The sequence below is a fragment of the Cyrtonyx montezumae genome, unplaced genomic scaffold (genome assembly GCF_038088225.1).
Source record: "Cyrtonyx montezumae isolate F1298 unplaced genomic scaffold, pur_monq_1.0 scaffold_0, whole genome shotgun sequence".
Taxonomy (NCBI): Eukaryota; Metazoa; Chordata; class Aves; order Galliformes; family Odontophoridae; genus Cyrtonyx; species Cyrtonyx montezumae.
This window is the reverse complement of record NW_027071824.1, coordinates 11,578,419-11,595,492: the sequence shown is the minus strand read 5'-3', so window position 1 is coordinate 11,595,492 and position 17,074 is coordinate 11,578,419. Positions and strand designations below refer to the sequence as shown.

General features: G+C 36.5%; 1 protein-coding gene across 1 annotated transcript in view; it reads left to right on the top strand.

Moving 5' to 3' along the window:
* LOC136048193 (tRNA (32-2'-O)-methyltransferase regulator THADA-like) overlaps positions 1 to 17,074 on the top strand; it is a 129,107-nt gene that overhangs the window by 67,869 nt on the left and 44,164 nt on the right. The window contains exon 11 of the mRNA XM_065735692.1: positions 7,314 to 7,429. Within this exon, the coding sequence (XP_065591764.1) occupies positions 7,314 to 7,429 (116 nt within the window). The remainder of the gene's footprint in view (positions 1 to 7,313; positions 7,430 to 17,074) is intronic.

The window sequence follows — 17,074 nt, the reverse complement described above, 5'->3', positions numbered from 1 at the left end:
ATGTATGCTATACTGTGATGTCAGTTTGCTTTTTTTTTTTTCAAGAAGTGCTGAAATGAACACTGAGAGCATTGTTTCAGTCTTGCAGTTAGGAATGTGAATATTTGTACTGTATATATAATTTCATACAAACATAGCTGAGGGCATGCATGCAGAAGTTTTTATTGGTTCAGGTCAGCTTAAGGGGAGAAAAGTTTAACTTTTCTACCTCACTGAGAAGTGTGCAACTATATAACCTTCAAAGTGTTTTTTTTAAATCAGCTTCTTTAAAAAAGGTACTAGGTGTGCCTTCATGTTGGAGGCAGTTTTCTTTTAAAGATGAACATGTGTGTATGCACACAAGCTATCACTAGTTTTGTGTCTGAGGTTAAAAGCTGATTATAACTAAAGAAACCTTTGTTCATCCTTCAGAAGTTAATTGTCCTGTAAGCAAAAAACATGTCACAATAGATTGGCTTAATTATTATTAGCTTATTATATGGCTATTAAAGAGTTGTGTTATAAATTTCAGTGTCTCTGTAGATATTCAGGGATAAAACAATTATAAAGGCACTATTTATTTTAATTCTGTATAAGAGTTCATTCTCTGTCTTATCGCTTCATTACTATAATAGTATATTTCACAGCTTGAATATGTCAGCTCAAGCTGATATGGCAGTTTCTAAAGATATGATCAATTTTATATCATTTCAAAGTTGATGTGGGGCAGATAAATGCTTCTTCCAACTTCACATGATTCATATCTTTGAATTCACTGATATATAGTCATTTTTTAAATTTGTTTAAAAGGTAGTCTTCATTTTGTTTTCCCCACTCGTAGAAAACAAGCACTTGGTAAACAGGAAATATTACGTCTAAGTTCTGCTTAGGCACAAAGAAAACTTTGCTTTCTGGTTTCAAGACTGGGTGTCACAGAAGGCTATGGGATGCTGCTGTTTGGTGGGGATGGATGCAAGCAGGGCAGGAGTATGTGTATGCTGATTGACCATTAGTGAAACCAAGCTGCATGCTTCCCTTTCTCACTCTTGCCACTCTCTTCCACACTTCCCCTTTTCTTGAGGATTCTGAAGCTGAAGAACAGGGATAAAGTATTGTCAGTGCCAGGGAAGGGAGGCAAGGTTCTGGCTGCTACTGGTTCAGTGTTACTAGAACATGAGTAGAACATTGTGAACCAAAGAGTCTCAGTATGGTCAGTGTGTGGAAACTGCTACTCATGATGAATCAAAATACCTTATCATGGCCTGCACCATTTTTACAATGTGTGCCCAAGTTGGCAGGGAGTAGCATTTTCCTGGTGTATTAGTTTGACAAACCTGCACAGCTTGGTAGTGGAAGAGTAAAGGATTATGAGCATTCAGCAACTTCTCCGTCTTTAATGCATAGAACTAAAAACCATACCTTGGATTTTCTGTCTTCAGTACTGTTAAAAAGATACCCAGCATCTTAAAGGTGGTATCTTTCTTTGAGTTTAATGCATATCAGTCTGAAAGATGATTCTGTCATCTTGCAAGTATTTATAAACCTTCCTCAACTGATGGTGAAAATCTTTTGTAACCTTCAAAAAAAAAAGTGTGTATCTATCTATAACTATCTATCTATATAAAATTATCTAGTGTTGAGGGAAAAAAAAAAAGCCTGAATACTAAAGGAACACATTTAGATATAGGTGAGGAATTTAGCAGTTTGGAATTTAGTAGTATTTTGAATCCGAAGAGAGCTGTATGCTGGAAAGCTGGTCTGCTTTATTGTCCATATCAACTCTCATAAAATTTCTACCTTCCCATGCAGACATTGACTGGTTTATGGTCTCAGATTGTCAAAACTACAGCAGTATTGAAACAAAGAATCATAGAATGGCTTGGGTTGGAAGGGACCCCAAGAATAATCAAGTTCCAACCCCTCTGCCAACAGGCAGCATTGCCAGCTACTAGATCAAATACTGGATCATATTGCCCAGGGCCCCATCCAACCTGGCCTTAAGCACCTTCAAGGGTGGAGCATTAAGCACCTTTCTGGGCAACCTGTTCCAGCACCTCACCACTCTTTCAGTAAAAAAGACTTTCACGGATACGTAATCTAAATCTCCTTTCTTCTAGTTTAAAACCATCAGTTCTTGCCTGCTTTCTGATTATGAGGGTCAGAGAGATCTTGCATCCTTAAAAAGTAGCCAGCTTTATCCCATTCCTTTGTCTGCAAGGACTTCTTCCCAGAATATCTCATCCAATAATTCCTTAAACAACCTGAAGTTCACCCTCTTTTAAGTTCAGGGTCCTGACTCCACTCTTTTCCAGGCCCACATTCATCAAGATCACAAACTCAGCCATGGTGTGGTTGTTGCAGCCCAGGCTGACTCCAATCTTAATGATACTGCTGTGTAGGTTGCTCTGAATAATAATGCCTCTTATTTATTTCCATGGAAATAATTACACATCTCTGCTGATCTGCACATTTATGTCAGACATCATTTTGTCAGACTGTCCCTCTGCTGCCATCTGTCAGGTGGCAACAGAATGTAACAATATTACTGGAAGGTGTAACCTCTGCTGCCATACTACCAACATCGATGTCTGATTTCATGGGTCAACATAATAAAATAGGAGGCATTAGTTTTGGAGCAGCCATCTTGTAAGCCAAGCAATAGTGTTGAAAGTGGAGCACTTCTGTAGTTAACTTTCAGAGACTGCGTGTGTGGACACCTTTAATTTTAACTTGCATTTAATGCTGTGGAAAGATTTGAATAAAATATCATTAATTTCAATTTAAAATTTAGTTTAGACATTTAAACTCTTAAAAGAAAAAAGGAAGGCCTACTAGGTTTTTATAGTCTGGTGAGTAAATAAAAGAGGGCTTAGATTGAAACAAGAAAATCATTATTTTGCATGTATCAAATGTCAGACCAGGGTAAACCACAGTAGTTAAACATTGTCTTTGAACACCAACATTTGGGTGAATCGAACTCTGATGTGAATTATACCTTCTAATTCTGCTGCTCAAGTATGGCTCATGAAGATACATCTTCTTGTTTTTTACTGTTTCAATAATACCATACTAAAAAGATACAATTAATCTGGAAAGTGAATTGCAAAGCAATTTTGCTTGCATATTCAGTACTGAATTTCCTATGTGGACTAATGTAATTCACAAATTTGATCTATTTTAATACACACAGTTCTCCCTTTTTCAAGACCTTTTGCTTGAACTATCATCTGCGTGAGTCTCTGGTGTACCTTAGGAGGGATGCACTTTGGGAGTTGTTTTCAAAGCTGAAGAGATTAATTTTAGCTTCTAGGAAAAATATGATAGCCTCTTCATAATTGTGAAACAGATTTCATATTATTGCTTAGAGATAAATCTCTTCTAATTCCTGGAAATGAACACAAGTGCAGAAGAATAAAATCAGGGAGGTTAAGGCAACAAATGGTCTTCAATTAGCAAGGATATAAAAGGTAGTAAGAAGAGCCTTTTCATATACATTATTTTCCTCTTTCATCCCTTTTCTTCTAGACTATCCATTATTTAACAGATTAAGAGCAAACCACAAAATACATAGAAAAACTAGTAGTGTCAGTTTTGAACATGGTTTTTCATTAAAAAGGTTAATTTCAAGTAGATAATTATGTGAACCGTTTTAATGAGGAAACAGCAGCATAGACAAGAGCACACTTGAGTAGGATTGGAGGTTGAGATCACTGGTGAAACTCACAAGTGTTTTCCAGCTTGTACTTTGCAAGTTCTTTGTAGAAAATGGTCAGTTTCTAAACTGATCTTGGGGAAGTTAGAAAGATAATCAGCTGTCAACAAAATGATGTTCAGTTGATAAGAGTTCAGAAAATTTATAACAGGCAAAAAAAACAAACCCAAACCCAACAACAAAAACAAACTAACTAACTAGAAGAAAAAAACAGAAATCAACAACCAGAAAAAGCCACTCTGGACAGGGACACCTGTTAACACAGGGAGAAGAGTTTATTTCATCGTTCCTGTCATATGGACCCCATTTGGATTGCTGTATTCAAGAAGTTCCTCACTGGGAAAAAATCCAAACCAACTAAATGATGTCTGGAGAACAGTTGCTTACTGTGAGGGTGGTAGTGGAAAAGAACACCTTACTTCAAGAGCTTGAATTTTGAGCGTGAAATGCTTGAAGAGGTCTCCTACAACTATTTTGGAGTCTGCTTTATTGGCTGGTTCCAACATTAGGACAGATGAGCTTTGTTTCATCTGAGAATTCTTAGACCCTACTTCAATGTTTGCACAGATTAGATAGTCTCTTGACATCTCTTCTGTTTCTGTGCTTGTTTAAAATTACTGCAGCTGTTCTTCCTCTTGAATAATTTCACAAAAATAACCCACATGAAATTGTGTCAAGTTATTGTGTTTCCAAAACAAGCAAACAAACAAAGAAGATAACCCCAGGAGCAAATGACAGCTGGAATGAAGGAAACCAAGATCTGAGATGTAAAAATCTGGATGTAAAGGTTTTTCTTTTCCCAGAGTGAAGCAAAGGCCCAAGTTTAATCAGTTACTACTAACATTCTTACTTTTTAAGAATAATGAGCTGCTAATAATCTCAAAGTTGAATATTTTCATATAACATGCTCAAATGGTCTTAAATCATCTCTAAACCTTCCTAAATTCAGCACATCTGTAGTTGCGATGAATAATCAGTGGAGGACATAATTTTTCAGTTTGTATAGAAACCCTGTCACCTATACTATCACTTCTTCAGGCAAATAGATTTTTAAATTTAGAGGCTGTAAGATAACTTTAGCAAGACATTCAGCACCCTGCTCCTTCTATTCTAGCTTTCAAATTACCTGTGCGCACAAAGCTGCCTTGACTTCAACAAGATCATTCCCATGAGACTTTAATATTTCTCCCTGTAAATTACCAATTACCGTTGCCTGTTCACTTACATGTGAATGAGGAAGGTAAAAGCAAAGCAGAATGTTACAGGCATTGTGACTTGTGTCTGAGGAGTGTCACACACCCTCTTCTTCATGTAGAGCCCTTCAGGGGATGAACTGGAGTTCATATCTGCTCTGCAGCAGGTATCAGCTTTCTTCTGTTGTTAAATATTACCTCTTTATGCTCATGACCTAAACATCAAGATGGTCATAAATCGTTGTTTTTTTTTTTTTTAGCTAATTTTTCCTGTCTTTTAAATACTACTTAGAGAGCTTGTTATTAAACAGTACATAAAGGTATCAAAGAACAGGAATTACTTGCTTTTTTGACCAGAAGACTACAGGTCATACTTTCTCTGCTGGTATCTTGAATTCTTCCCTCCACGATGGTTGAGATATGCATACTAGACTTTTACAATAAGCTCTGTAAATGATAGCAGAGACCTGTACAGGGAGTTCGGCCTTCTCTATCCTTGGAGAGAAAAGAGTGTGAGCTTCCTCCTCAGTGTAAGCCAGCTGCTTGTTGGGTTTGTTGGGAGCCCTGAATGAAGGATCTCAAGAATAATAAATAATCTTAACAAAAATACTTTGCTGTCAACACTTCCAAGTGGTTATGTGTGCTAATTTGAATTCTGCTTCTTCTAAGAAGCTTATTGCTCAGGTATACGTTAGGTGCTGCGCACCTTAAAGAGCCAATGTAAAGTCTCTAGGCTTCATATTCCTGAATACCTACATTTTAAGTTTGGATTGGTTCTGGCAATCATAGCTATTTGATACGTAAGCACCGTTTAAAAATTCACCTGTATCTGTTTTGCTGTGGGAATTTGTGTCATTTGCTTTTGTAATGTAGAAGTTCTCACGCTGTGAATGAGTACTGTTAAGACTCATGATGCCAGTTATTTTGGCAAATAAAGACTTCTTGCACGTTATCCTAGTATAATTCTAGTAAAGCTCCCGTGGTTAGCACGTACTAAGCTATATACACTGTAATGCAGTGGAACATGGAATGCCCAACCTTTGGGCTGGGCTGGGCTGGGCTGCATTGAGTAAAGAGGAATTGACTTGGGCTGCATCTATGAAGGTTGCTCTGAAAGTAATGCCTCCTGATTATTTCCATGGATACAACTGATATAGAGAGAGCACAATAACACTGTTTAATAGAGCAAATTCTCAGCTGCAAAACACTTTTTCAATGCAGTGGCCACCATTAGCTATGCATTTTCACCAGAGATGAAGAAGAGCTGCCTAATGTACTCAACAGTCTACCTCTGTGGAGATGATCCACTTTCACCACTACTGAAACTCACTACCTGCCTCCTCTCTGTGCTCACATCCAATGTATGATCTCCATAAGCATTCAGCAGTGAATGCCAATGGGTGCCATTTTTTTCTCATGGAGAAATAAAATTCCAGACCTTTGCTTCATATGCACTTCCGTGTCAGACTGCCTCTGTGCTTTTATCTGCCACACAGCAACAAAGTAATATGATGTTGGTGGAAATTTCAGCCTCTACTGCTGTACCATCTATGTCCGTCTCTGGCGTCATGGGCCAATAAAATAGGAGGCATTACATTCAGAGCAGCCTTCATGAAATATGTAACATAGTTAATGTATGTAAGTAACAAAACTTATTTGAATTTCTAATGTTTTTTATTAATACATTAAAAAATAGAACAACAAAACCATTAAGCTAGAGGGATATTTGACCTTGTATTTGTGAAACTAATGCATCAGTCTGGTTCGATGCCAGTGGCTGTAATTCTTGGTAGCTCTCAAGGTGTTCATTAGAGATTTTTGATGAAATGTTATGCTTCCTGTGTTTCATCCTTGAAAACAGTTGTTCACAAATGTATGTACCGCCAAAAAGTGGTGATGTGAATAAGGTGTGACTACGATGTTTCTCTCTGCTGAGAGAACTTATGAAGGTCTGGGAAAGAGACATGATCAAATTTTGGATTGCAGCTCTATAGTTTCCATTTGAAAATTCATGAGTAATATGTTTAAGTTGACCGAAAAGGAAATCACAGAATAAGTGAAAAAATTGATGATTTTTCATTGGTCTTGCAATCTGTTCAAATTCCTTTATCACAATGGAAAACATGTCTAGAGGTTGGAAGGGAGAGTGGTTCTCAAGTTGGCGAGGCCAGAAGGTAATCATCAGACTGTGCTCTGACCAGTTCAGGGGTGTGAGTGTCTTCTTACTCTCTGTTATTCACTTGCTGTGAAAAATGAATTTTAACAAATATGCAACGTAAGGATTCTATCTGTTGCTATGCCAAACGAATATATGCTTTTGCCTATTTAATGGTTGTTCATTTTGCAGGTGATTTTCACCTGAGTTATTTGATGAAAAAGCAGTGGCTAGAAACTATTTTTTTTAAATAATTGTTCTTTTTTTTATTTAGGTTTTCTACTTGCTGCAGTCATACTTGGATTCAAAACATCTTGGCAATTCAGACTTTGAGCAGGGACTTGGTGACATCATTACCTGTATAGGAAGCAAACTGTGGTTGGCCAAAAGGTAAGATGCAACGTATATACATGTATTATATATATATTTGCATTTAAATAAATAAATAAATAAATATATGGATGGATGATTTTTTATAAATGGAAAGATGTATCTATTTATTTCTATAAGAACTGTGTAAAATTTAGATGCTATATTTTTAATCCAGACTTTTTTTTCCTAAGACATAAGTTGAAAAAACGTAAGTGTTCTTCACCAGTGTACTTTCCTGTGTTTCAGTCTTCTTTTAGTTTATTCTCAGCTAAATGTCATAGTACAGTCATTAAAAAAGATGTTTCTACAGAAGCAACCTGTTTGAAGAAAAAAATGAGTATTGTACGGATTAAGAAAAATATATTGTGTATACTACGATTTTACGGCTTGTTTTATGAGTTGGCCCTTACAAAAAGAGAAAAAACATTATAGCATATTTTGAAACCTTCAGAAGTATTTTGTTGGCTTCAAACAGTCCAAGACAGTTCTAGAAACATTTTCCTTACGTTTCTCTAAAAGGTTATTCAGATGGCCTACATACTGCATTGAAGAAACATTAATTTTTTTTTAATTATTTATTTTCATAACTTGTAAATCTACTTGTTCTTGATGATTGCTTTCAAAAGTGCATCACCAAAAGCTTTAAGATGTGCTCTCCTTCCATAACCATTGCTTAAATTCTTGCAGAGTTAAATGAGTGAAATATTCCAGAGTACAATTTGCACAGTGAAGGAAGGTCACAAGTTGAGTCCAGTGTGGATCTTCAATAAAATCCTGTGCTATTTTATGATCATCAAGAGCAAAATCATAAAGATCTAAAGATATGGGGATAACTAGAGGGTTGTGGACATTTGTTGCCAATGTTAAGCGAATTAGGAAAATCAAGATATGGTTGATCCTTAAGAATTACAGAGATATCTTTTGAGTAAGAGTGATGAAATAGCAGGTAAAATGTTGTGTAAATAATTATGAAATGATGCATGTGAATAAAATGAACTTTACTTGGAAAAAAGCCTGGAAAAGGAAAAACTGGCAGATTATATGGAAAAAAGATTTTCTAATGCTATGAGTCCATATGAGAGATAAACAGGTTATTTTTGAAATAAACAAAATAATAACAATTTTCATATAATTTCTGTTTAGCTGAGGCAGTCCAGGCTGCAAGAAAATGTGAATTTTATAAATTCTATCCTTTTGAAGGTGTTTTTTTTTTTGTGTTTTTTTTTTTTTCTTGGAACTAGCCTTTTTAATGTACTAGTCATTCAACTACCAACTTTTTTTGGTGTTATCTTGAGAAAGAAAATGCTTTGAATCTCTGAGGTTGCGGCACGTGATATAGGTATTTACCTAAATAAAGGTATTTTCTCTATCTCATCTCTCTTTAAAAACCACAGTTGCACGTACTAGTATTAATCCTCTATCTGTTTTTTTGTTGTTGTCAAGTTGTTGTAGCCTCCTTTTCCTGTTCATGAAGTCTTGATTACACAATTAATGCTAGACATACCTTTTTTTTTTTTTTTTTTTTTTTACTTCTTTCTGATATTACTAAATCAAGGCCTTTCTTTTCTGGCCTTTTTTTTTTTTTTAATAAGAAAGACAAACAAAATATCCATGAAACATTCGGTAACCAAATTTCTTTCCACATGTTTATATACATTGGGACTTCAATGAATGATAAATCTGAAAACAAAAAAATCCTCTTGCCTTTTAGCTTACAAGCAAAAACCCGAGGATTCTATTTAACAACAGTTCCAAGGCACATAGAACAGAAATTTTACATCGTAAATGCCAAATATCATTCTTCTGGTAGAATGTAATTATAGCTGTGCTGATAATAATGGGTGTAAATAAACTGATTTACAGCAAGTGAGCGGATGTTTTCACTTCTGTGTTGCGTTTGATCGTTGTCATGGCAGCATTCTAGCTATGTCAAAGTCATCATTAAGAAGAGCAATAAAAGTGTCATCTGAACATTAAGGCTGACATTTGGTAACGTTCCTCTATTAAACTTCGCAGTGTTATTAACTTTATTTACATCAAGAGTGACATTAAGAGTAGCAGTCACAATAATAATTGCTTGTTTTTCTTGGAATGTCAAATGAGTATCTGGTACACAGTTTAAGTTGTGTCTTAGCTTCCATTAGATCTCAAGAAATGCAGGGGGCTTGGTATTTGACACACATTAAAAAATATAGGTGAAAGGAATTGAAAATCTCCTCTTTTCTGACTTTCTAAGACTAGTCCATAAAGAATTTTGTGCTAACTTGTGGGAAGAGGGGCTGGAGGTGAAGGACTGTATTGATTCCTTAGTATCTGCCCTCTCTCTCCATTTTCATTTCAGTGTCTTATATTCATTGTGCAAGTTTTCCATTTATATTTGGTGGTGGACATGAATGGAACTATTCTGTTATGAGGGCTGTATTGTTTTTTCTTGGTTCTTTATTTATTATTTTATTTTTTGTACGGAGCCTTGGGAGATTGCCTTTCAATACAGCTGTTAACCTGTTACTTTCATATATGTTTGTCCCCCTGAGTTTGGGCTGCCTGAGTGATGTCTGAACCCATTGCCTTTTTTTTAAATCCTCTTTTAAGTACTCTGATTTCTTTTTCTGAATGGAATTTAATAAAGATACCTGGGTAGCTGTGCTCCCTCTGTGAAGGCAAGACAAAAGCCTAATTGGTGGGATAGTGAAGTGGTCTTGATCTTGCTGTCTACTGGTTATGAATGGAAATGAAATTTAGGAGTAGAATGTTTAATTTACATGCTGAATCCAATAGGGATTTGTCATGTTCTGTCACGCTTAAGTCATCAGTGACTTAGAAGAAGCAGTGACTAATAAAGTGCCAAAATTTGTTCTTGGTGCTAACTATTTAAAGTAACGAACGTAAGAGCCAGCTGTAAGGAACTGTAGAAGGATCATAAAAGACTAAGCATTAATATAATAACATGACAGATAAAAGTTGCATCTAGAAGGTGGTATTTTTAGCTTTACATGTAGTTTGGTGGTGGTCTGAGATTATTGTTAATCCTTTGGAGTGATGTACTTGTTTTAGTCAGTGCTTAAAAATTGTTGATAAAGAATGAGGACAAAACAAAGTATTTTATAGCAATGTGCAGCTGCATCTGAAATATGCCAGTTCTGGTAGTTTCATCTCAAAACAGACCTGAGGAGGAAGCATCGCAGTGATAATCCAGGTTTGGAATCTACTCCATATAAGAAACAGCTTAGTAAAGTAGGACTATGAGGCTTGGAAGATGGAATGCTGAAGAGTCATAACAGAGTCTCACTGCCAGAGAGGGTGGTGATTAATCTACTGTAATATACTCACCTCTTCCCTTATTGTTCCTTCCCCTTCTGATTTTGCTTTAGAGATGTAAAAAAGCCCACTTTCCCCAGGCTGAATTTCAAAGCACAGTAATATTTTCCAACTGGTATTTTCTGTCTTTTGTTAAGGCAGACTCATGATAGTGAGACATGGCTACTTTTTCCTTCATCATCCTAGTTTTTTACATATCTTTTAGATACTAATTTATCTGAATATTCAAAAAGAATATTTCTATTTTTGATGTTCTGGTGTGTGAGACCTGTCTTCCATCCATTTCCTAAGGTAAAATTGAAACTTCACTTGCAGGTTTATATTTCATTTGACGTTTTATATTTTGTTTTTAAAATATGCTTTTCTGTTAGAGTGATGTTATTGCTCCTGCCACCCCAGTTATGTAATTGCATTTTTCCACAAAGACGGGAGATGCAGGATGTTTGAGAAGAACAAAGGTTTTAAAATGCATGAAATGAGTCTGGTGGGTGACTGAGGTGATGGAATGAGGTGCTGGGAAGTAATCTGGTGAAAGCTTTTTAAAAAAAAAATAAACAGTATATCAAACTATGCCTTTGAAAGGGTTCAAATCCCTTTCATGTGAGTGAAAATATTTCTTTTTTTTATTTTTATTTTTTTTAGATTTCTAAAAGTTTTTAGCTCAGCTGCATAGCACAGAGCTACAAGGCAAACTCTAAGAGCCTTCTGGTTCATAAATACAGAAAACTAAAAGAACAGCTTTTTGAGCTGGTGATTTGGTACACAGAAGTCCCGGAAATACCTGTCTTGTTTCACTTGTAGCCTTTGGCATGGCGAAATATTGGTACTGGAAAATCTGTGAAATCATGTCATTGCACAGCTTTGCTGTAGGATGCTGCCTTCTAGGGCTTTTAGTTTGATTTCTTCCTACCCCCTCTGTGTTCTTAATGGAGACCACAGGAGGGGGGGGGAAAAGACTTTGAGGTTTTGCCAGACATCAAATAGCATGTTCTGCTAACCTCATTTCATGTGCCATTTCCTAACCAAGGGCTTGTCTGCACTGGGAAAGTTTATTTTTAAGACTGCTTTCCTTAAACTAGCATGGAATAGATTTGTATAGAACCAACTGGCTTTGCATTTTGAAAAGAATCCCTAGTCAGACTGGAGCAGCATGGCTGTGGTTGTGTGCACCTACCCTTTTCACCCACATATCCCTGTATGTGATGGATAGGGCTGTATATGGCTGGTTTCTTATATAGGAGTACAAGACTCAAGCTTATATGTATAACAAGTACATGCAAAAGCAATTCCAGGTCTTAGTTCAAAACCACTGGGACAGTGGCACACTGAGGTATGAGTACATGCTTACTTGGCTTTCTTAAGGCTGTCTCTGGGTTAGTCCAGCTGTAACAAAAATTCCAGTTTTGAATGAAGGAAATCCTGTGTGTATTTTGTAACACTATAGTGTGCATTCACTTATCAAGTTGATGGCTGCAGCCTTCTGTCTAGCCTGTGGTGCCCTGTTTCCCATCTGCTTTTGACAGTTATGTGATAGCAAACAGGGAATCAGCCTTAGAAGGGACTTCATGCAAGGTGTGTTTCATGTGTGGCTTCACTGTGGTTTCAGGACCTTGTGGCTCACCATGTGTGACCCAGATATGCCTTTATTCTTCTCCTTGCCTCTTTGAACAGAGCAGTTATTTCTGATGAGCAGGTAGAACAGTGGACAGAGGGGTTTTGTGTAGTAGTAGCAGCTTGAAAAATTTCCAGAGACATATGCTGGCACATTCAGTTGTTGGTACAAGGTGACTATGGACTGTCTGCAGGCTTGCAAGCAGCCTCCTGTGGAAGGGGGATGTTATTTGGGCGCTGGAAGGGCTACATATACTTTCAGAACAGCAAGAAAGCAACAAGAAACAAGAAAGTAAGAACCTCTTCCTTGTCGGGATTGGCCTGCTCTTCAGATATGTCCCTTGCCTCTTCTTCTTACTGCATTAAGACAAAACTTCTTGTCCTCCATTAGCCCAGTCTGTCCTTGGTATCTTCCTGTTTTCTAACTTTCTTGCTCTGTTTATTTTTTCTGTGTCTTTAAAATCTGTGTATCGGGAAGTGTGCTTAAATATCTTTGATCTGTGATATGTATGCATCACACAGTTTTGTTCAGAAATAGAAAATAGTTAGAATGACTGAGCCTGACTCTGTAGAGGTTTTTTAACTAGGTTTCAAATAAAAAATTTACTTTCTGTCAGGTGGACTGCAGCAGTAATTCATGTGTGTGTTATTACAGATGTGAAACACTGGGAGAGAATGATTTTTGTCCTGTTTCAGCTGGAAGCTAAGCATACCAGTATGACCAGTTGCTGCACATCAGGTGTGCAGTGGTAATCTATTAATCTACACTTACTCAGCCATGAGCCTAATTTAGCATGGTTTGTCTTTTGTATTACGTGGTTTGAGAGTTCAGTCATAACTATTATGTCATTCTTTATAAATGTATTCTTTAAGCTTCCATTTAAATCTTAACATGTTTTTTGCAGGCAAATTCAAGTTTCTGTGCTGCTCCAACTAAACTTGTTCAGTCTGTATCCTTAACACAGCTACTTATTGCCTATCTGTACAGTTGGTGATTGCTTGCTTTGGAACACTCGTGTTGGATATCAGTATAGACGTCTTAAAACAACTTCAGACCAAATTTGAAGATGTGCTTTGCATAAGTAAAAATATTCTTTGCCTCTTGTTCCCAGGTATACTGTTAACTTAAATATGAACACTCAGGGAAGATTGAAAACCAAATGAGGTTGATGAAAGCGTGCTCCCTCCATTAGTGCAATGTTTAAATTAGGCACAAAAAATGTACAATTACAGGTTTGGGGCATAAATGCTCAATCACCTGAAAATGCTTTCCAATAAATAAGCAAGAGTTTTAGAGCTTGTTTCATTGTAGGCTGCATTCATCCACAATATTAATTGTGTAAAATCCCTTAAATTTGCACATGGAATTAGATTGACCTCTCAAGTTTTAAGGATGTTGCTAAGGGCTCACATTTGGTTCTCATTAAGAGAACAAAAAAGAAAACAGATTATTTTATCAATCTGGTATGCTATTTCAAAAGACAACTCAACAACAACAAAACACACCCTTCCAGTATCATTCACCACGGACAGCTAGAGCACAAATTATTTTTTTATTTTTATTTTTTTGTAATATTTGAAACTCAGGAGGTTCTTGATGACACGACAGTATAAAAATAATTTGTGTAAATTCTCTTTTTATCAGGGAAACTGACAGCACAGCAATGTAGTGGTCTGTTTTGTTGGTGGTAGGAAAATTTAAATCAGCAGACGAGCAACTTTCTTGGTGAATAAAATGTCTGCAGTAATGTATGGTGAGCTGAGCTTAGAGAGTGGACAAATCAAGGGGCCTGTTCACATGGTGGTTGCTCCAAGAGGATGTCAGCAGCTCAAGCAGGCAATCAGATACACTGTTACTTGATGTTTGTATTTCTGTGTGGGTGTTCTGGCACTTCCAGGAACTCAGCAAGCATTACTTGGTAGTGTAGGCTTTGTTGATTTTTGTTTTGTTTTTTGTCTTTTTTTTTTTTAATTTAAATACCTTTCATTAACATGTAGTTCTGTTGGCTGTGATACTCACTGATGTGCTGGTTTAGTATTACATGGTTAAAAATGCTTGGACCAAAGATTAATAATTAAATCTATTATTAATGTCTCCTCAAGAAGACAAGAGGAAGGCTGTGCATCTTTTGATGATGTTGTTTTAGTGCTACGTGACATGGGCTTTGAGAGAAAATGGATTCAAATATGAAGGCTGCCCTTTGAGTGGATATACCCTCCAAAACACAGTGTCTAGGCTGGTACAGAGTTGGAAAGCTAATAACAGAAACATCGGGATTCAGCTGCTCATTTTATGCATAGGTGACTTCCATAAGCTTTGTGGCCCCCATGAATGACAAATGCTTGTTTTCTAGATATTTCTTTGAGTAAAACAGTGCAAGGCCAGATTAGCCTTATTCATTAGCAGCTCTGTAAGGGTAAAATTCCCAGTGGACTACACCATAAGGATTTGGTAGAGTTGACTGTAGGAGGATTCAAACATCAGAGGAGATGAACTTTTTGTTGCATTTAGAAGATTTTTGGCTGATATCTTCAATGCAGGTTTTCCCAGATTGATGGGAGAGATGGCTGTTTTTTCAAGGCAGTGTTAAGTGTTCCAATAGATCATACTGGTTTAAGACCAATGAAAATATCAATGAACACCTTAACTGAGAATCGTGCACAATATTGTAGAGTTCTTAAGTGTCTTAGTTTACAGATTTAGCAGAGTAAATCACTTCAGATGAAATCTAATTTTTGTGAAACAGGAGTAAAACATGTAGCCTATACAGGTCTTTCCAGGGAAAAGGGAGGGGTGTCACTGCTGGCCACCTCTAAGAAGATTCTGGCCACCTAAAGAATGAGTGCTTGGCAGAGAATTTCCATTCTTCAGGAAGCTTCCAGTATGCTGGAAATTGACAGGGGAAGAATGACAGACATTGTAACCTCAAATGTACTTGCCAGTGAGCCAGCCTGAGGAAATTACTCTGTGGAAAACTAAGGTTGTGAAACACAAAGAAGTAGCATGGAAGCTGTCCATACGTACCAGCTGATAGAGGATGTGTTGACCTTGAATCCCAGCTCTTCTCTGAGGTTACACCTGAGCTAAAGATGAAATTCTAGTCTCTATTGTATGCAAAATATTAACTCATCAGAAAATTCTTTGAAGTTCAGAAAGAAAAATATTGCTTACTAAACCAATTTGATTTGTCTGTAGGAAGCAAAATCTGTATATAATGTTGGTGCAAAAAAAAAAAAAGTAGATTTTGGGGCCTAAATTCACATGCAGTAACCTATTTTTTGTTTGCCAGATAAAAAAATTAATAGATGTTTCTGAGTAATTTTTTAGAAATGATATGTTATTTACAAAGAAGAGTAGCATAGTGTTTAGCTATTGCAGGTTTTCTTTTTTTCTTTAAATAAAAGGCTTTTCTTAAAGCACTATGGAAAAGCTTAATCCTGTGAAAGGGTGTTCCATCCACCCAGGATCTAAAGATTTTTTCAGCCTTTCACAAATCTCTAGAAACAGAGTTCCAGTACTAGTGACGTTTTGATTAAAGTCCAAATAAGGAGTAGGCAGTTCATTTAATCAATTATTCTCTTTGGAAATCAATTTTAAAACAGTCTCAGAAGTCATAAGGATGGTTCTCTTCTTGTACTCAAGGCAACTATGAATTGACCGTATGAGGAGAAAATGTATTTGAATCTTTGTTCTTCATTTTATAAAGTAATATTTCAGTTTGACAAATGAGATTAACTTGTATTCAGAAAGCATCATTAATTGGAAGAATTGAAATCGTCCAGGCTCTTCAAAAGGCTTAGAAACTGCTGAACAGTTCTTCTCAGTGCTTTTACAGAAGTTTTTTGAGTATCCCCATCATACCTAACTATTCTAAGATACGTGCAACTGAACTAATCACAAGATAAATGTTCTGGGCTTTTATTTAATAGACATAGCCCAGCAGGTCACATTTAAAATTTATAATAGAAGTATTTGTTCAGTTGAGTTTGAGCAAGCCTATGATGCACTAATTTCCATTAATACTCAGGTTGGAAGAGAAGTGAAAACTAATTTTTGGGTTTGGACAAATAAAGGAATGCTGTTCCAGATGCCACTTTTGTTACCACTGTGACTTTCTTGTTTGGAAACAGATTTCCTCAAAGCTTGTTTATGAGAAGTCCAGTTTATTTGGGTATCTGCATTAAAACAGAAACATCTTGTCCTTTTCGGTTCTCATTGTTTAAGTTCTGCATGAATAGGTCATCTTAATTGCTGCACAATGTATCGTTTGGAATGTCCAGCATGTGATTTTTGGCTGTTGGGTCTGTTATGCAAATCAAAATTTGATTGTCTTAAAGACTCAGCTTTCTGCTGTAGTCTCAACAACACTGAAATTTCTGGGTTTTGGAAAGCTGAGTTTCCTGTGATGTTCATCTGGCGCATGCAACCAAGAATTCACTAGCATCACCAGAGCAACAGAGCAAGCCAAGAACAAACGTTTGGCGTGTTGTAAGCTAAAAAAGCCTCTTTTCAAAATCAAAACATGCATATGTGCATACCCAGAATGAAGTGGTAAATGCTGAAAAACTGGACCAGAATGAAAAACATGTCAGTGTTGCTGTTGTCACTTCTTTAGTAAAGGTTGCATCAACCATGTTTTTCCTAAGGCACAGTTTGTAAGATCCAGGGAAGTTAGTGAATAAGTTCATCATCGTTTTTTCAAGGATCCTGGTAACATCTACTATAGTTTATAT